The 20,884-nt window shown below is 37.0% G+C and overlaps 4 protein-coding genes across 5 annotated transcripts; 2 read left to right on the top strand and 2 right to left on the bottom strand.

Annotated features, from left to right (window-relative positions):
* The first annotated feature begins 2,173 nt into the window (after positions 1-2,173).
* Positions 2,174-4,042, top strand: LOC113743431 (nuclear transcription factor Y subunit B-3-like). The gene has a single exon (XM_027271434.2). The coding sequence runs from the start codon at positions 3,210-3,212 to the stop codon at positions 3,837-3,839; it is 630 nt and encodes a 209-aa protein (XP_027127235.1). The 5' UTR covers positions 2,174-3,209; the 3' UTR covers positions 3,840-4,042.
* Positions 4,043-5,966: 1,924 nt separating this feature from the next.
* On the bottom strand, positions 5,967-14,404 carry LOC113687712 (DEK domain-containing chromatin-associated protein 4-like). 2 transcript variants are annotated; one of them, XM_027205255.2, is made up of 12 exons: positions 14,247-14,404; positions 13,100-13,757; positions 12,943-12,976; positions 10,470-10,549; positions 9,485-9,544; positions 9,291-9,401; positions 8,906-8,986; positions 8,690-8,773; positions 7,465-7,945; positions 7,049-7,161; positions 6,892-6,922; positions 5,967-6,445 (listed from the first exon to the last, which is right to left on the bottom strand). In XM_027205255.2, the coding sequence occupies exons 2-12, from the start codon at positions 13,712-13,714 to the stop codon at positions 6,285-6,287; spliced, it is 1,851 nt and encodes a 616-aa protein (XP_027061056.1). In that variant the 5' UTR covers positions 13,715-13,757; positions 14,247-14,404; the 3' UTR covers positions 5,967-6,284. The 2 variants fall into 2 exon arrangements, with proteins under 2 accessions (XP_027061056.1, XP_027061057.1); XM_027205256.2 differs by having other exon boundaries at positions 6,411-6,590.
* Positions 14,405-15,993: 1,589 nt separating this feature from the next.
* LOC140007112 (uncharacterized) lies at positions 15,994-17,431 on the bottom strand. Its single transcript, XM_072049828.1, has 3 exons — positions 17,423-17,431; positions 17,278-17,346; positions 15,994-16,728 (listed from the first exon to the last, which is right to left on the bottom strand). The coding sequence occupies exons 1-3, from the start codon at positions 17,429-17,431 to the stop codon at positions 15,994-15,996; spliced, it is 813 nt and encodes a 270-aa protein (XP_071905929.1).
* A 674-nt stretch (positions 17,432-18,105) lies between these two features.
* On the top strand, positions 18,106-20,814 carry LOC113743205 (uncharacterized). The gene is made up of 3 exons (XM_027271161.2): positions 18,106-18,470; positions 19,982-20,079; positions 20,245-20,814. Exons 1-3 carry the CDS (start codon positions 18,419-18,421, stop codon positions 20,518-20,520), a joined length of 426 nt encoding a protein of 141 aa, XP_027126962.1. The 5' UTR covers positions 18,106-18,418; the 3' UTR covers positions 20,521-20,814.
* The last annotated feature ends 70 nt before the right edge of the window (positions 20,815-20,884 follow it).

Here is a 20,884-nt window from a genome sequence, read left to right as displayed (position 1 = left end):
ACTGTAGGAAAATGTTACTACTGTCAGAAAAACAAGCAGTATCTGTAGTAGTAAATAGCAATCTTTCATGCACTATTTTGGTCAAGGCGAATGAGCGTGGGCTGGCTTTTGGGGCTAAAAATCAAAATGATGTAATACCAATCCATTCCACTGAGATTGCTTGTTCATTTACATTTTCTTTTTGTTTCTCTTCTTCTGTGTGTGTTGTGCGTGTATTTTGGGCAGTGGCTCTAAGGGTTGTGGTTTGATGCATGGCTATAATCATAATTCACACAGAAGATGGCTGAAATTGCAACTACCATCAGGAAAACCACATATGCTATAGTATCTGTGCACTGCATGCCATAACTTAAAAAATCTTTCATGGACTCTCTCTTTTAACTTAAAGCCTAAAGAGAGTGGACGGCTTTCCAGGCTAAAAATGAAAATAATCTATTACCAATCCATCCCATTCAGATTAATGCTTTACTTTTTATGTGTTTATTTCTGGTTTCTGGGTTTTCTTTCCTTTTGTGGTTGGGGGTTTTGTTGGGGGGCTTGAAGAATCTGTATTCATAATTCACGTAGCATTTGCAGGGCTGAATGTGGTGGTCTTTGACTTTTGTAGTGGCTTAGGAATGCAAAGGAAGCGACCATGATTATGTCTCCCTCCATTTTGTCTGAATAATCTTATTAGTCTCCTCCTCCCCAGTCCCCAGTCCCCAGTCCTCGGTTTTGTCTGAATATTGAAGAGGAAATTCCTAGTATTGGTCGACACTGTTGTTGGCGACCTAGAAATAGCTAATCCTCGCCTTCTTTACGGCCTACGTTGGTCAACAAATCAACTCATTCCATGCGGAAACGCGGGGACCGACCGACTTCTTGTGTTAGAGGAAGACATGGGGCCCAAGTTTTTTGATTGTGTGAATGATTCTTTGGCCACCAAAATAAAGTTGAGTTAGCATCTCATTTTTTTTCCCGCAGAACAATCTCATTCTTAGAGTCCAAGTACATCAAAACTAATAGCATATCAAGTTAACAACCCCTTCCCCCAACCCCCCCACTAACAAAAGCAAAAGTTTAGCACCAAAAATGAAACGTATAAATTTGATTGCTCCTCCGTAGTGATGCATCGACTGAAAATGTCACTTCATATGAAATGTATAATTTTTTTTTTCAATTACAGTTTCGAAAGAAAAATTAGTTGTTACTGCGAATCAAGTCAAGTGAACAACACACTCTTTTTTTTTTTGGCCGTCCGACTAGATTAAAGTGGTGTTCTGGTATCTCATTTGAATTTTTTTTCACTACAAGTGATATTTGAACCCCCGACCTACATACGGTACAAAGATAGATTTAATCCCTTTTTGTGGTCACTGAGTTAAAACTCAATGGTTTTTTTTTTTTTTTTGCACTTTTCGTACTGCGGTTGAGTTTTAAGGCAAAAAAAAGAAAAAAAAAAACCTCATGATCACTTGATTAATAATACTCTACCAACTAGCCTTGGTTCTAAGGACAAAAACAATCCTTTATTCATTTGGCAAGTTAGTCCTTTTATCGTTCCCAAATTTATACATTGGCCTTACTTTGCTTTAATTTAAACCCCGAATTCATGTTAGACCTCATAATTTGTTTGTTCTCCAATCCATAACCAAAGTAGTATTAAACATAATTCTTGAAAACAACCATGGAAAAATGTCAAAGCATCATTATATTTTTCAAAAAGTATTAAATACCTGAGAAGTATATTTAGGTAGTATCTAAACTAAATTAAATAAAACACACAATCAAGGAGAGGTAGGGTTTTCCATGGGGTAACTTTATGATACCTAAGATTTTCTTTAAATGCTTAATTTCTCTCTCTCTTTTTTATCTGCTACTTGCTTTTGCTAGTAGTATTTCCAAATCAAACATTATTGTAATCAAAGCTATTAAATTAGTCGGTAGGATTAGTGGGTCTAGCCGTCCAATTTGGTCTGGCCCCTCTGTAAATGAAGGGTCACGATCTTGCAAAATAAATAACAAAAAAAAAAAAAAAACTTTCTAATAGTATACAAAGTAAACCTTACAGAAAGGACTAGCACAAGATGATCAAACCTTTTTGTTAAAATGGAAAAATGAAAAGTTAAAAAAAAATTAAAAAAGAAAAAATCGAGAAAGAAAAGGGGCAGATGATCAAAAATGAGAACAGCGTGGTCCACGTCATCAATGATGCCTCATCGCCATTGGGCATTAAAAAAAAATCGATCACCAGCAGTAGCCGACCACGTGCCAGATGCCACAGCAACGGTCCGGATTTCTCCACTTCCAGCCAATCGAATGGCTGAAAACTCGTCTCCGGGAACACATAGTTATCGGTATACAAGGGTCCATATTTGGCCACGTATCACTACTGATCGCATTATTATAGCATTTGATCCAACGGACCTCAACATTCTCTCCTTGTCCAAAATTTCCTGAAATATCTCCCCCTCTTTTTGCCCCTAAAAAAGCCTCCCCGGAGCCGCCCCTGCGGCCACCGGATAAATTTTCCGCCGATTATCCCAGTTTACAACTGGTTTCTGTAAAAATTTCAGAAGTCTTACTTCAAAGGTTCTGAGAGTCAAAAAGGAAAAAAAAAAAAAAAAAAAAGAGAGAGAGAGAGAGAGAAAAGAAGTCAAAGGCTTTTTTCTTCTTAAATTCTTTGTTTCCGCGGATGGGATATGTATCCGATTGTTGATTTCCCTAGTTCTTTAATCTTACACTACTGAAAAACTCCATAAAACCGATGGTATGTTTCAAGCTGTACTATTCCTCTACTGCTGCTGCTTGTACTCTCTCAATCATTCATGATCGCTTCATCTGCAAGTTCTAAACTTTCACTCTCAAAGTTCCTTCAAAAGCCTTTTATTTTATTCACAGAAAAATCCCATTTCAGTGGAATTTCGGAAATGATCAAAAACTAAGCAGTCTTTTTAATTTCCTCCCATAGCTTCTTCTCTCTTTAATTATTGAAATAGTTCGTCACTCATAATTAACATCCGGTTTCTATCTGTAATCAGAGCCCAGTTGTGCCTTCCCAAGAGAAGCCTTTTTTTTTTTTTTTTGCTTTTCAAATCCACCAAGACTTCCGCTTTACTCTCACTGCACTATATATTAGCGAATTAAAAAGGTAGCTTTTTTAGGGTTGGGACTCTTCTTGAAGCAAAATTAATTAAAAAAAGAATCCAATCTTTGACTACTTTGCAACAATGGCTGATTCTGACAACGAGTCCGGAGGAAACAGAGATGGCAACAACCTCAGTGAAAGCTCTCCCAGAGAACAAGACAGGTTTCTTCCCATAGCGAACGTCAGCAGAATCATGAAGAAAGCTTTGCCTGCAAATGCAAAGATATCAAAAGATGCTAAAGAAACAGTTCAAGAGTGTGTTTCTGAGTTCATCAGCTTCATCACCGGAGAAGCCTCTGACAAGTGTCAAAGGGAGAAGAGGAAGACCATCAACGGTGATGATTTGTTGTGGGCCATGACCACTCTGGGGTTTGAAGATTATGTGGAGCCCTTGAAGATTTATTTGCAGAGGTTTAGGGACATGGAAGGGGAGAAGAGTGCCATGGCCGGACGGCAGGAGAAAGAAGGCGGCGGGGGGAATGGCAGCGTTGTGAATATGGGGAATTCTGGGGGAAGTTATGTAGGGGAGGGTGGCGGTGGGATGTATGGGGGTGCAACCGGGCTCATGATGGGGACAGCGCATCAGCAGCAGCATCATCAGGGGCACGTGTACGGCTCTGGGGTTTACAACCAGATGCCTGGTGGGGGGCCCGGAAAGGTTGGATCGGGTTACCTGGGATCCGGTTCATCTGCCCCAGGAAGGCCAAGGTAGGCAATATACTACAGCAGATTGCCATTGCCTTGCCGGGAATGATTGACAAATAGTAGTAGCAGCTGAAATGAAATTGGGAATGTTTTAATATTTTCTATATATGTTCAAAATGGAATATTATATAGGAATTGTTCCTATACATGTATAAGAAATATGTTGGTAGTATGAATGTACATGAGGATTTGAATTTGATTCGACTAAAATCTCGTTTTTTTCGGTTAGGTAGGGGTAATAAGCCTTTTGAAAGTTTTGTCGGCTTTCAAGACTGATGTAGAGCAGCAGTACTATAAGGTAGTAGTAGTTCAGTTGGACTTCACTTCAGCACAGCAGTTAAGACTTAAGACTTAAGAGAGAGAGAGCCACGACACGAGTGAGGTGATTTGTGATTTACTTCCTTGCTCCCCACCTCAAAAAAAAAAAAAAAAAAAAAAAAAAATGAGAGAGGGAGAGAAAATTGTGATTGACAATCGACATTCGGATCTGTTATGGATTATTATTACCCTCGTAGTATACTATACTTATGTGAGACTTATTCTGCTTCCTTGGCATACAAGTGAGATATTATGAAGTACAATCAAATCATATGAATAACTTCCTTTTACGTTAGGTATCAGAATTGCAATGCCCTTTTTTCTGGGGGATTTACCTGCTGCTTACCATTTAAATAGTAGTACAAGCTTCTTTGTCATTAAACAATTTCTTTTTTGACAACAGTCCACCAATAGAAAAACTATAGAAAGCTTTTGGCTGCGGTTGTGGTTAGTGATTGCATTAAACGCGCACATGCGAAGCAATAAAAGGAAAAGGCCCATGATGCAAAGTCAGTCACTCAGTACAAAGTGCTTTCATTTTTTCTTCAATTTTGTTAATCTGGGAACCAAGTGGACCCTTGAGAGCTTGGCAAGTGTCAGCACATAAAGATTGAATGATCATGCGTCTTTCCACGTCATCATTATGGCTAAGCTTTCAACTGCCAGTCGGGGAGGCCTGCAACGATGAGAGGGCATTTTTTTGGTGATTTTCTGCTTGAACGTGGATCGGCCCACGAGGCAGGCATAAAGAAGATAATTCATCTTGTTCTCCTGTCTTCACTCTATCTATCTTAATCCAATGAAAGCTATGGAAGATATTTTATTTACAAGAAACGTGCATCGAATCGGAGCAATTTCCCCTATGCACGAAAGAGAGTAAAATCTCAACCATCTCCATATCTTCAAATTGATTCAGCGGCGCAGCAAAAACCCATGAAAGATGAATCAAAACAACGAAATTCAATCCTGCCAGCGGTCTTCATGTTTTTTTTTGTAATCCCTGCGGTTGAAGGCACCGTTACAGTTGCGACCACACTGTTTAAATGCACCCAACAAGGATTGGAATTTGCTTTTGTCAACCCAACGACCAAGTCCTACGATCCTATATCACCAATGGTATCAATGCATCCACTTTTGTCCCATTAGGCACTGCAACGACTACAGTCATTCTACACTTTTTTTAACGAGTGCTCCACTACCACAACCACAAGGTGGATCCATTTGTCCCGGGCAACTCAAGTACTGAACAGCTAGAAAAGTTTTTAAAATTTAAAAAAAAAAAAAATTGATAACAACACTGTGCTGACCATGACATTGACATAAAGCACCGAGATTACGTCACAATTTCTAAACTCACATTGTATTGTTTTCCACTTATTGTCCACTTCCACAAGTTTCACGAGAGCGATTACCTATTCCGCAAGGTGCGCCAGACATGTCACCAAAAACCAAAAAGGGGATACAAGACTCGCTCCTTGTAAATCAAGAGCATCTATATTGCGGTAAAATGAGAAGAAATAACACTTGCTATAGCGACAAAATAAAAATACAGTAATTCGCGAATTCTTTGTCGAAATCCAGTGAACACCACAGCTCAGTAGATCGTACCGACCAGAGCCTGGAGAAGTTCAACTTCAGACTTTTGTCATAAATTTGCATGTGATATACGACATACTAATCTTGGAAACAGAGATTGCCCAACCTACCCACCTTCCCTAAAGAAGAACATGGAGAACAGCATAGAGAGTAGTTGCATTGGCAAAGCCTTATGAACGCAGAGTATGGATGTTAATCCAGCATGATGATGCTCCCGACACAAAACAACACAGTTAAACATCTGTTGATACTCCACTAAGGTTCAGTTATTTAGCCCAAAAAAGGCCACGAAAACAAGAAAGAAAATAAAACTCCTACAATGGTATGGGTTGTACATAACAGGGTGCGATTTTAAGCAGATACAAAGGAGGCAACTATGGGGGGATCCCAGGATACACAAGTTTGCCAGTGAAATGAACGCTAGAAAATAGATTACAACTACCTTAACAATCAGAAACACGAGACTACAAAGAAAGAAAAACGTCAGTCACAAAAGGCTTTACCATTATATCTCTGTGGTCATTTCCTATCTAGATTCTCAGGCCACAACATCTTGGCTTGAAGGCTGTCTTTCATCTTTTTCAGCATCACCCTCGTCTTCCTCATCATCTGCTTCATCAGCTAGTTTTGTAAGCTCATCCTGGATCATGAGCTTTATAGATGATTTTCTGGGCGTGAGATCTGTATTGAATTTCTTGGCTGAAAATAATGAGAATACCAATTTTGTCATCCAAAAAGAGATAACTCCTCACTGAAGAAAGGATCTTTTCCTAAACTGTCTTACAGAATGAATCTCTCATCACCCTCCAAGGCCTAAGTTGTGATGTTCTATCAAATCCAGGAGCTACAGATACAAATAGCAAGGGAGAGGCCAAGTTACAGATTGCACCCCCAATTTTGTTAATGACCAAAGGGCAATCTCCAAATCAGTGACAGTTTTCAAATGGATGCTAAAGAACACGAGCATTTGCAAATAATTCCCACCTTACTTGATTCACCCACCCACACCCACAGAAGTCAAATTTTCAGAAAAATAAATGAAAAGAAAAGAAAATAAACCTAGTACCAGTATTCTATGAACAAAAAGGGCATGTAGGATGACATCAAATTAAAAATAATGAACACTATAATACAAGGAACCATACCAAGTTGCTTCAAAATGTCAGTAAACGTAGCCTGCAGATGCAACAGATAGATGAAACAGCATGAGCCAAAGCATCAATGAGGAATAGCACAAACGGCTACACGAAAATAAACCCCCAAGGCAGCAGCTAAAAGAGTAGATGAAGATCAGATACTCACCGTGTTAAAGTCAACCTCTTTAAGAATTTCACAAATCGCCTTTCTGAGTGCAGCATCGCTCGGCTTCAATTTTTCTTCTTTAGGCTTTTCTCTCCCTTTGTCAACCTTTTTACCTTCAAGGAGACCAAAAAACCACAAAACCAGATATGTAAATTTTGAGGGGAAAATTGTAATTTTTCAACTTCAACATGAAATTTGTGAATTTTTCTTTGGTAATTCAGCATGTAGATGACGCCAATAATGGAAACATAATTTGGGAGTACACCAAACAGATGACATAAAGGTGGTAGTGCGGTTTGACAATATTAACTAAATCACAAGGTGCATGTAATATCAACACTACACACAGGCCAGACAAACGACTTCATAGGCTTCATTGACTTTAAAAAATGCATACAAGGCAAAATATGAGTTACCAGTACTCTCTTTGGACGCAGATTTCTTGGCAGTTGAGGTCCTCTCCTTAGCATCTACTTCCATTGTCTTCTTCTTTGAGGACACCTTTGGGCTGGAAATGGTTTTTTGAGTGACCTTCGAACGACTTGGTGGTGTCTTGGAAGGTGTGGACTTGGATGGTGGACTCGACTTTTTAGGTGTAGAAACTCTTTTACTCTTAGAGCTTCCTGCAGAGTCCTCCTTTGTTGGTGCCTTCTTAGAGCCATGCTTGTCCTTTCCTTTTTCCTCCTCAGAATTAGCTTCAGACTCATGTTCCTTGTCACTTTCAGCTTGATCAGACAACTCATCATCTGATTTTTCTGGTACACCATTAGCATTCTCCTCCTCATCTGCTTCCTCCTGTTCCTCTTCTTCTTCCTCTACTTCTTCTGATTCGTCTTCCGATTCAGACACATCCTTTTTCTCGCCTTTTTCAGATGCAGTGTCAGTCTTTTTTTGACTCTGATGTGTATTTCAAAAAAAAAAAAATAGAATGAATATGAGGTAATAAGCTCTTATTTCCTTTTGTTTTTCTATTTCTTGGTGTTTTAGGAGTGTGCCATAGACACTAGGAGAGAATTACAGTCACTTGTTTAGAATTTGTCCACATGCAAATGAAGGCATCTAAGATCAATATAGAGATAGAATCTACTATACACGGTGAAAAGAGCCCCGAGTAAAATCTAAGAAGAAAACAGTGAACACGAAAATTGAACCCAACCCAAATTAAGCAACTGGTAAAGAAATGCCTAAGCAAAGAAACAAGACAATTGTATGCCTCCATACCATGTTTGAAAGCCATCATTAAAAACAAATATCATCTTTTTAATTAATCTAACCCTTAAAAGGAATAACTACTGCATACCTATGCTGCCCCAAAGAACTGCATTTAAACAGAAATAAATCCATGAACCACTATTCTCAAACCCAATAAATTTACCCTGTGCAGAAATATCATGCTTGTATTGGACCAACATGGAAAAAACGAGTGTCCCCAACCTCAACTCTGACAGCAAACAAACATTTATTATGGATTGCAGTACAGCTACTTAAAAAGTGATTTAAAGGCAGAAACTTTGAATTACAGATGTCAAAACCAAGGTGACGAAACTTAAGCCAGAGACCAGTTACAAGTAGAACCTTGTTCCTACTTTTCAAGAACTAACAAGAGCTAAAGTATTCTTCTTTATACCAGAGAGTCAATACCTTAGCTGAGCTTTTTGAAGGTGTGCTTCCCGTTGCAGATCCACTACCTTTACTGACCCTCTTTCGCTTCTTCCCTTTACTTGACTGATCAACATACAAAAGATATAATATGAGAAACATAACAGGAAAGAAAATTACGATCCTCATCTCTTGATGAGAGAAACAAAAGTTCCTCTTTAGAGTTAAAATTTTAGGTGGGAAGTCAAGGCAACCAACCAGTTCCTTGTCAGCAAGCAACTCATCAGATGTAGCATGAGGAGCCTCCAAAAATTCTATTAACTTTACAACAATATCTTCCTGTACAAAGAATTCAATCAAATTGAAGCTTGTGCATAAGAGATGCAATGCATTAAAATTCCAAATTTTGCAACATAGGCAACTTCATTATAGCATCCAAACAAAAACTATGACCGAGTGCTTGGAATCAGTGAATTGAACCTCGTTTCAAATAGAAATATCCAAATGATTGATGTTGCAGTTGAAATGAGAACAGATGTACTTCTCAAAATGAAATAAATGTCTTCTGTAGATCTTGGGCACTGCTATTACAATACTCGCAAAAGATTCCAACAGAAAGAGCAACACAAACAAAGAAACTAACCTTCCTTGTATTAGTCTTCACAACTGGTATATCAAGCACATCACATATCTCCAACAATTTCTCTTTCACACACTTGTCCAACTTTTCTTTTACTTTTATTTTTTGTTTTTCCTGCGAGTGTAATCATATTTAAGACGCTTCAAGATTTCATATCATGTGAAATAGAAGAAATAAGTGACACTATGTTTGTTTACCTCATTATCATGCCAAACAAAGCCAGAAAACCGTGAAATGTTACTCTTGATCTGAGTTGCCTGCACTAGAAAAAAATTACAATCATAACAACAGAGTTGTAGTCAACTGAAACAAACACAACATGCACAATAATGTATAATGTCAAGGTAGTTGCAGGTAATCATCAAAAGTTGCATGACAGAGAGTGTGATAAGTGGTTGAGTAAGTCAGTATCCTGATAAAACATTTCATAATATCTAATGCTCATCCTATATCTATTTCCTCTCTTTATAGCTTTCAGGGGCGGGTGTATGTGGAATCCTTACCAATATAGAAGGTTCTTTTGAGAACATTTTGCGAAGGATGTGAACACAGAAAATGTGCGAGGAAAAACCAATTTTTGATCAGATCAATTCAAATTCTCAAATTTCACTTTTTAATACAATGATAATTAGTAATAAATCATCCAAAGGACCATTCCATTGATTTACAACACTTTTATGGACTATAGAATCGAAAGGTTAGTCACAGAAAATCTACCAGGCTATCAAGTAACCACCTCTAATCAGTATATATATTTGCAGTTGGGAAATGATTAGCAACACAAATGTTAGCTCCAATCACAAATATAGTTAGAAATCTAAACAGTTTATTCCACTGCAACAATTTTTTACTCTACAGCACAGTCCTCTGATTACCATATGTGTAGGATAAAACGTAATACTTTTGCAGAACTGTTAAGATATGCATCCCGAATATTAAGCTTTTTTTTGGGGGGGGGGGGGATTTGGAGGGGTTGGATTCCTAATGACACGGTCGGTGTGGAAGTGTCCAAACTCGAGTTAGTAAATTAGCTATCCCATGACACTTAGATGGACACCCAGATGTATCTGATATTATCCACGCAACTTACTAAAGCAGCAGAGAAAAGTTGTCAAAGCAAGGTATCAAATGAGCCAAACCAAGAGACAGAAATAATGCAAAATTCAATTTATGAAACATCACCTTTCCTCTCCTCCCAAACAGTATTGTATGCAGCAACTTGAAAGTATCATCACTCTTCTTCCTTGCTAATTTGTATGCCACTGGAACAGAAAATAGGGTTTAGATAATGGCTTTAAATTCAACTGTTCTTTTCAGCTGCATAGCAGGCATACCAGAAAAGTATATATTAATAACTGTAAAAGTGAGCTTTCTACGATTTTCTACAAAAAAATTCCCTCCTAATAATCAAATACAGGGATAGATTTAAAACAACTATTCATCATTTTCCATTAAAGGGAATCAAAGCCATTTCAGAACCCATGTTGGCCATCTTTTCATGCCAATAACCAGTGAACCAAAATCCAGACATAGTGTAATTGCAACTAGCAGCTGCCTCCACACTTCCAGCTGCTTTTTAAGCACAATGCGTCACAGCCAACAAGCTGCAAGATCAGTGTTTAAGTCATCATTTTAGGACCTCCCCCTTCCACAAGAAGCCAGTGGTCAGGGGCCACACCCTCGTCGATGTCAACAAGGCTTTTTTTGGAATAAAGGATATTGTTATTAGGCAGCATTTGCATGGCTGCATACAGAGTGAGGTTGATCAAATCAAATAAACCATTAAGCTTTTGAGTGCCTACAGGACACAAATTCTTGACCAGGCAGATGAAGCCTGTCAAGATCTTCCATAATAGTGCTGTTGTGGTTCTTACACTTGTTGTGCTGTTAAAGACAGTCTGATTTATGCATCAGTCAGATGGCGTCCTAGATGGATTGAGGAAGGATAGGTTGTCACTGGTGCAGCTATGTTGTCATTCAGACCCAGAGGAGGAGAGTGCACAATGTCATAGTTCATAAAAATTTGTATCTGTGGTTTAGACTTGGCTTTTGTGCAGGGAGGTTAACACGTCTTTTGAGATGAATACTGGCCTAGATAGCAGTACACATTTTTTTACTAAGAAAAGCACGAGCATTCAGAATACTCATATTACTAAATTTGAAATTTTAACTTCCACATTCCCTAGCACAAAGTTTTAGGCACAAATTAGAATCAAAACGTTGACTACAAGATTGATATACTTAGGGCCCATTTGGGGGTTGCGGTGACTTATCAAGAAGCACTTCATTAATAGAACTTATTGTCAAAGTACTTATTAAGTGGTAAATCATATTGTTTGGATGCATACTTGCCTAAGTACTTTTTCTATTTCACAATACATATTTTTGAATTTCTAACATATTTATCTCTTGATTTAGTTCAAAATTTATAATAAAATTGTTAAAGTTAATTTTTTATTTTTGAACATAAAAGTTGCTCTAAAAGCACCAATTTTAAGCTTATGCCAAAACTGCTTGAATGGCCAAAAGTTCTACTCCTAAATTCTGTGAAAGATGCTCACCAAACCACAACCGAAAATGGGGCCTTAGTACCCCTGTCTACCCACCGCTTAGAGTGGCTGTAAAGCACCAAATAGGAGACCAATATCAGGCAGGTACATATTCCTGGATGCTCTAGTTTTGCTGAAAATTGGTACATAATTTACATAGAAAGTCTGTTTGTTGAGCGTATGCCTACAAGAATGTTAGAAACAAACCAAACAGTAACTCCACCCATTAAAAGTACAAAGAAAAAAATGATCTGCGTATAGACTTTTGAGAATTGTCTGTTGTGGCAAAGTCAATTAGAAGGCAAAGAGTCTTCGTAAAGATTCTCAAAATTGCACACTCCAGGGCAACGACAAAAACCTTAGTCCTACAAATAATCTTTTACCAATTTCTGATGTAACTAACCTATGGCCAACGTATTTTCTTCAATAACCAAACTTTGCTTAAGCAACTGTTTCGTTGTTAAGTTCTAACCAATCATCCCAACACTGTCCCTATGCTCTCATGTAGAGCAGCGATATACCATGACTGATAACTATGTTGAAACTCCTTGTACCACAATAACAAAGAGACCATTTATCCATATTTTGGAGAAGCATCCGTCTATTGGACTAAATAGACAAGGACGAGAAAATTCCAAAAAGAAAAATGCTTTGAACCCAAGTAGCAGATAACAGATAAACATCCATTACAACTGGAAACACAAAACAGTTTACATACAACTTTTCAAAAAAAAAAGCTTAAATAAAACATATCAAAATTGAGTGATAGTTGACACAATAAATCCACCATAGACAAGCAATTTATAGCATTTAAGATATTCTCCTGGCATACCAATGGTTCAGCACTTACTAGCAGCAGTATTATTTCATTTAGATTTGGGCTACTACCAACATACCACATAATCCAACAACCAAAAAGAGGGAGCTGACTATGAAATTAGATTGATGGGCCAATTAGAAGTAGATAGTTGCATCACAGCAGGGAAGTATCTTTTGCCCGGTTAAAGGGTTGCATATTGCTCCCATCAGAAAGAAAATGACAAGCACATTTATTGAAAAAAAAGATTTGCAAATGCAAGCAGAATAGAAATTGTCTAGAAATATACCATTAGGGATATCTTTTAGAGCAGTTCCATGACCCTGGATAACAATTAAAACACAAAGTAAATCTCCAAGCAAGAAGGTAAATTAAAAAACAAAACTAATGTATTTTTCCCTCTAAGCCAACAAAACACAGAAATAACAGGAAAGGGGGATGAGAACCTTTTCAATACGGAATTCTTTGGCACCTTCATTGTCAATTGCTGCCACCAGCCTCTCTACAGATTTCCTTTCACGTACAGGCCGTTCAATTGCAGGAGCAGCAGGAGTTTTTGGCTCCTCTTTCTTTTTCTTTTCCACCTCCTTTTTCTTGCTTTTGTCCTTTTCCCCAGAAACGGGCTTTCTTTTTGAACGCTTTTTTGAACCTTTCTGCTCTTTAACACTTTCTTTATCCTCTTTAACATCTTCCAAGTTTTCCTTTTCCTCTTTCAATCCGTCAACTTCTGCTTCAACCTTCTCCTCCTCATTCTCTTCATTCACTTTAGTGCCTGCATCCTCTTCCACCTCCTCACCCTTATTCTCTTCATTTCCTTCTTCCACTTTGCCCTCTTTTTCTTCTCCCTCAAATTCTTCTTTCTTTTCTTCAGTTTCTTCACCTTCTTTGTCTACATCCATTTTCTGAACCTCAACATTCTCATCATCTTTCTTGTCCTCTTCCATTTCAGTTACTTCTTCTTTTTCCACCTTCTCTGCCCCTGTTCCACTCTTTTCCTCTGGAGCAGCTTCCCCATTTGCTGTGGCCTCTGCTACCTCAGGCACAGCATCTTCCTCTCCCATTTCAAATAAACTTCAAACAAATACTCCAAACCAAAAATCCAGCCTTTGCTCAACAAGGGGCAAAAACCAACAAAATTAATTAGTAAACAGCACATACGCACAAAATCAAATGAGGAGAATATTGAGTTAAACACAAAAGGAGAAGGGAAAAAAGGCATAAAAGCAGTAATTCATAACAAATGCAGCACAAACTTTGCAGAAAAGTTAACAGGCGCATGCATTAAAAAAATAAATTTGTAGGTACAATCTGCGCACAAAAAAGAGCGCGTATTATTAGCCAATCAAGATCTACAGTATCAACAGGACAGTAACTAAATACAAACACAAAAGCTCAAAATTTCACTAATGAAGTAACAATATCATCAAAAATTAACAAATTTCCCAAATTGAGTTACCGAAAAACCCTAAGCTGCACAAAGTCCCAACTTTACACAAAAAATACCGGCAAATAACTAATTAAGAGGAAAAACGAGCAAAATATTTAAAATTTGAACACAAATTACGAGTAAGAAAAGGGGAAAAATGAACTCACGGTGATTATTGAGCTCGCTTTGATAACCGAGAAGCTGTTCGAGTCGCACTCTTCACTCTCTCTCTCCCTCTCTCTCTATCTCTCTGCTTTCAACGATTTCACACTTCGAGCATTAGTGCTGGGTGCACCTTTTCGGGACTGTGAATTTATACTCCGGACTTCAATTCCGGATTTAAAATACGGTTTTATGCCATGTCGGACTGGAGTGTCAGTGACACTGGGCGGAATTTCAAATCGGGAACTAAATCGACGGCATTGATCTATTTACGAGTAGAGTCTGAAAATGACCGGCCCAGATTGGATATTCGGTTTACAATTTAGAAAATTAGGTGATATTTTTGTACCTCTAATAATATAAAACGAAAATAATTTTAGCTTGCCTTTTAGTTGTTTCGCAAATAAGAACGGACCTGATCATTCCATTTAAATTGCGTTTTCAGAAGTAATTTATTTTTTATATAAAAAAAACTATACAATACTTTCACAAAAGAATGCAAAACAGTAGTTGAAAAAACATACTACTTAAAAAAAATTTCCAAATAAAAGGCAACCTAAAATAGGGTATTTCGATACCCATTATTCAGAAAAACTATTTATAATGACATTATATACTTTTTATGATTTGATTTATGTGAGATAAAATAGTAGTTAAATAGATAAAAGTATTGTTGGAAAGCTTGCTTATGATGCAATTGAAATAGATTTTTTTCAAATAATAAAAAAAATAATGGTACGAACTCTAGGGGTACATATTTTTTTCAAATATGTACGAACTCTAGGGTGTATTTGGACTGAGAAGATTTGAAATAAAATAATTAGCTTTACATATCCCAATTACCTTTTTTATCTCACATGTATCACATCACAAAAATTACTACAATAATTATCTCAAATAAATCATCCAAATAAACTCCTATCCAAACAATCTCTAGAATTAATGTTCTAATCCTAAGCTTTTTTTGTTCTGACAAGCTAATCCTAAGCATATAAATTCTTTTGTCCTTGTAAGTTATTAAGAGCGTTAGTAATTTAAATATTACGTTGTAGACATATGTCAGAGTCTTCAAAATTAAGAATGTTCATCAGTTTTTTTATGATGTCTAGGGATATAAATGAATTTAATCGAACTTAGGAAAATAATGGATTGGATGGTTCAGAAAAGAAAGTGTAATTGAAATGTCTCAAATTTAAGTCATTATACTTTAAAAAAATATTTGTTTTGAGCTTTTTTTATTATTTTAATGAATTTGATATTTTGTTTATTTATTTACCAAACCAGACTCAAAAAAAAATTTATTGAGTCATGTCTGAGTAATTTGAAATTTTTATATATAAAATATAATTTTATACTAATCAAATAAAACTCGAGCTGAGTTTAAAATTTATTAAGTATAAAATACTATTCAAACTTTATTTGACTAGTTCACGAATCAAAGTCAAATGAACTCTTATCAAATCGACCTTGATTCAAGTATCGAGTAATTTATTTCATTTTTTAATCCTACAACTACAAATGGGATCCCAACTTTAATAAACCGTAACTCATCAAAATACACAATGTGCTATTATATTTGTAGAATAAATCCAAGTTGAAAGTAGCATACAGTTTTCCTCACGCCACAGCAATTTTGATCCGAAACATATAAAGTTTAATTTTCCATGTGAAATATCTCTATTTTTTTTTTGTCAAAAGGTCATCATTTAATATATATGTGAGAAAGGTTACAATATTCCTAGCATATACATACTACTGGCACACGGCCAGGACATCTTTGTGGGCTTCAGTCCTAAGCCACATAGGGAAATCTAGCTCCCACCTTGTTTCATCAATTAGGTTGATGGCAAATTTTGTCAAACCATGACTAGTGCGATTATATTCCCTTCCAATAAATATGAAGGAACATCGCCAAAAGGATCGACTAAGATGTATAATATCCTCTACCAACACATCTAACAAAGATAGCCCAAAACATATGTGATTAATTCTATTCACTAGACCTTTACAATCTGAATGTATAAGCAAAGATGTCCACCCTTCTTCCAGAGCTTTGAGCATGGCTGATCTGATTGCTTCAACTTCTAGTATGGCAGCATCCTTCATCATTCCAATAGGGATTGCCCATGTTTTGACAAGTTTTCCATTATGGTTCTTTGTTGCGATGCGCAATCCCCTTCTACTTCTCTTTTTGTCCATTGCTGCATCCGTGAACATTAGGGTGGCATGTTGATCATGAAGTTCTTTTGTGATGGTCATCATTGGTTCTTCTGGATCATCCTTTTTCCTTTCCATTTTCTCAAAGTCCCATATCTGTTTGTATTCCATCCATTCTTCTAGAGCTCTATTTGAGATCAGGTAACCTTTTGTGCTTCCCTTGTTGAAGTTCCAGGCATTCCTTGCTTTCCACAATTGCCACAAGAAGTTTGTTGTGGCTTTTATGTGACTGATGCCGTTAACTCTGCTTCTAGCACCTTGCAACGCTTCCTACCACTTCCAGAAATTCCATGAGCTTTATTGAATACCATCCCATTTGATAGGGAATGTCTTCCAAGCCTCTTCTATAGTTTTACAGTTGATAAAAAGGTGCTTTCTACCTCTTCGCCACAGCATTTGTACCACTTGTCCCCTTTGCCAGTTCTTCTATACACTTCTTCATTTGTAGGTAGTTTGTTATGAAAGCATTTCCATAGGAAGTGCTTCAGTTTATGTTTTATGTTTAGATCCCAGACTTGATGCCATAGTGTAGGATCATACTTCCTTGCGTTGGATCCCTCATTTGGTTACATCTTATTGGCCTTCTTGCTCATTTTTTATTTGGCTTGAGCATATTCTGACATGGTGGTGTAATCTCCACTGCTGCTATGCCGCCAAACGAACCTGTCATGCCTTTCATGGATACTGAGAGGGATCATTTGTATTTATTCCGCCTCTTCTCTTGAGAAAATGGACTGAAATATCTCTATTTGTTAGGGAGAATATGTGTCTCAATAAATTTTCAAGATTTTTTTTTTCAATTTAAAGAAGAGAACAAACCTTACAAAATTTTCCACTGTTTGTATTAAACGCCGGAGTCAGCTTCAACGCCCAATCAAAGTATTGGGCCTGTCTTAAAACGACAAAACAAAGTTCCAATAATGAAAAATATAAAAGAAAAAAGGGGTGCTCCGGTTTATTATACCCAAACCATCGTAATATTTTTTCCTTAGGAAAATTACAGAATGGCTTATGCCTTTTCCTCGCCAAGAAACCATCAAAACAGTTACTTTGGTATGATCTTATAAAGTAATAGGCATATTTTTTTTTGTGCGGAAATTTTCGTCACTTCTTAAACTTTTGTTTTACCCTCAAAACAAAGGATAAACACTAATTTCTTTCTCAATTACCTAAAAACGCATGTCATCAACATAATCACTCATAAGTGTTGTAATAATTTTGTTTAGTAGTAAAAAGTTTTCTAAAACATTATTTGATATAAAACTTTTAGCTCTTGTTTGGATTGTCATTTTTTAAAAAATAAATTTTACGTTTTTTGTAAATATAATTTTTAATCTTCTTTTTTACCTTAAACACATCAAATTGTTACAGTATATATTTCTATAAAAACTTAAAAAAATAACAATCCTTATTTCCAGATTGCACAAACAGTATGCGTGTCATCAACACATATTTTTTAAAATTTATTATAGTTTACACTTCTTCTTCTTTTTTTTCTGTGTAAGGGTACAATAAGCAGTGGATGTTACGTACGACTCACGAGCTAGATAGATCGAGAGATGAAATTTAGATCATGCAAGTAAATAAAAGGGCAGTTTCGGCATTTCAGTTAAACGTGCAAATGAGTTGCCACGTAGCTTTGCGGGCAGGCTGCAATAAAGAAATTGGGAGTCGGGAGATATACAGGTCTGATGGAGGGCTAGGGTTTCCCCATTTTTCATCGATTTACTTCGCTTTGCCCAAAACCATTGACCCCATACTAAAGAGAGAGAGAGAGAGAGGGGGGGAGGGAAATAAAAAAAAGTTGCCAGTGTCGTATATTCCAATCGTCAAAATTCTATAACTCGTCTGATAAAGTTTTCAGCTTTATTCCAATTCCTAGCGAATTGACTCGTCAGTTTAATTCCTCCCAGTTTTTTTCTCTCTGGACCAACTCAAAATCCATGATCATCTGCATTCCATGGACCCATCTCCAGTGCATACCACTCCTTCCACTGAAGAAGATGAGTGGGGTAATTTTTTTAATTCTTCTTTTAATGAGATTTTTTTGGAATGAGTACAATATTGCAGTGATTGATGATGGTTTGTATAAAATTTATTCCTTTTTCCCGTTACTGATAGTGATTGGTATTTTCTTGTGTAATCTATGTGATTAATTGATTTCTAATCTGTGAAGTTGTTGGTTATGCTAATAGGATGCTCGTAGTTTCTTAATGATTGGAGTAATGAGTTTTTCTGCCTAGTCCGAGTCTGAGAAACAGTGCATATGATATGCTGCTGCAAGTTTAGCGCATTGATATTATTTCAAGAATACAGGAGAATGATGTTGGTGTCAGGGAAATTGTGGATTAACTGATTATTGTTAGTGAAGTTGAGGTCCAAGTTTCACCTTCTAGCTAAAGTTATTGCTTGAGCTTATTGGAAGTGTATGTTTATATTGAACCTCTGATATGAAGTTGTTATAAGGGTATCGTTAAATCCGTTGTTGGAACGTCCACAGAAAGTGTTTGGAATTTATGGGACAGCTACAGCATAATGTGGTTATCTGTCAATGCTGTTACTCTCCGGCTGGTGGTTAATTCACTAACTTTTTATTTATTTTTTGTTTAAAACCTAACAGGTTTTAGTTTTGAACAAGGTTGTGGGATGTTGTCTAGCATAATCAAATGAGCAAAGTTCATGGTGAATTCATAGTTTTGTTGAGTTAATAATATTTTTCTTCGTATGTGAATTTGCAATGCAGATGCTATTCAATATCTACTATTCCATGTATTTCTTGTTGGAGAAGGTGATATTTGCGTCCTTAATTAAGTCTGTGTTTCCTCTTGCACTATTTTTCTTTCCTTGCATACTTTCTTGGTTTAGGATATGGTAAGTTCATCCATGAGGGAAGTATGTATTTCGGTTAAAATTTGGAGTCGAAATTCATCCACGAGGGAAGTACGTATTTCGGTTAAAATTTGGAGTTGAAACAAAATTAACTTAGGGGGCTCATCTTTCTATTGTGTAATCCTCTTGTTTGAGGATCATATCTAGTACATGTAGGATGCATATAGATTATTCATCACATCAAAAGATCTTTGCTCCTCTTCTTTGGTTCACCAGCTCAGGAAACAAATGTAGCCCGAGCTTGAGAACAGGAGGAGGAGATATGATTAGGAAGAAGCCATTTGATAGTTATCTGTGCAATTATGGTTATATCCATCTCGTGACCCAGAGATAGAATATCAAATTTGCGTTTGTTGACTGCACATTTTCTGGATTGAAGAATGCTGATGTCTGTGTGAAATGCTGATCTGAGTGGCCATGAACAATGATGTGAAGTTACCTAACCAATATAAAGCTTGACTAGGCTTTTGGTGTACTACAGTTCATTCTCATTTTTAGCATTTTGAGCAGCAAGTCCTGAAATCTGCTGCATGTTGCCGATTTGGTGTCTAATTAACCCACTCAGTCTCAAAAGCTTATCAGCTTTTGTTTACAAGTCTTAGAATACAGACTGACTTCTTATTTCTTGGACTAGACACTGATGGATTTGTGATTCCAAGCTTGGGAATAAGCAATTCCGACCAAAAGAAATCAGATTCTCCAGGAGTAGCAGATCCTAACGTCTCGGTAAAGGTGAGCTGCAGCAAATATATTTCTGAAGCAAATCAGAATAAGCAAGCATTTGCAGGAACCTTCTTATTTAACTACTGCAAATCTTTCAAATGCTGCACGTGCATGCATGCACACACACATAACAAGACAGTATAGGATTATCACAAGCTGATTGCACTTGTGCAGGCCAAAAAGGACGATTATATATACCTTGGACCGCATGGTGCTCCGCCATCACAGACGAGACAACAGGAGCAGAATTCTTCTAGTCGGAAACAGAGGTTTAAACAGAAACTAAAGGAGGCAGATGGGAGATTTGGTGGAACTGGTCGTGAAGATAAGGTGGACAATTTGAGAGAGCTTGTGGGTGGGAAAATGCCTGTCAACCCATCAAAGAGTTCTTCTAGGGATTGGCTAGACCCACATTGTCACGAGTCTCAGTTTGAGAGGAAACACCTTTGATACGTTTTGTGGCATCTGTTGCAGCTGTTCGTTCATTTTGGTGTCCTTTTCTTTTCTTGGCTTGAGGGTCATACTTGCTGTTTAGTGCTACAATAAATCTCTTAACTTCCTTCTCCTATCTCCCTGGGGGAGGCAAAAATTGGAGTTTATGTATTTTCAGAATAATCCTCCTAATGATCATATTTGGGCGAATAATTTTTCAAAATTTCTCAGTAGCATTAGTGACTTTATCATTGTATATCAGGATTTACCTGTCTTGACACTAGATTTCCAATTGAAACTTTCTTGTCCAAATTTTGCTGGTATCTTTTTTGAAGACTTTGTCTTTGCTGCCTTTTGAAGCTGGTGCTCTTTTTCCAGTTCT

This window comes from Coffea arabica, chromosome 5e, assembly GCF_036785885.1.
Source record: "Coffea arabica cultivar ET-39 chromosome 5e, Coffea Arabica ET-39 HiFi, whole genome shotgun sequence".
Lineage (NCBI taxonomy): Eukaryota > Viridiplantae > Streptophyta > Magnoliopsida > Gentianales > Rubiaceae > Coffea > Coffea arabica.
The sequence above is the reverse complement of the archived record's forward strand: the minus strand, read 5'-3'. Positions and strand labels throughout refer to the sequence as shown.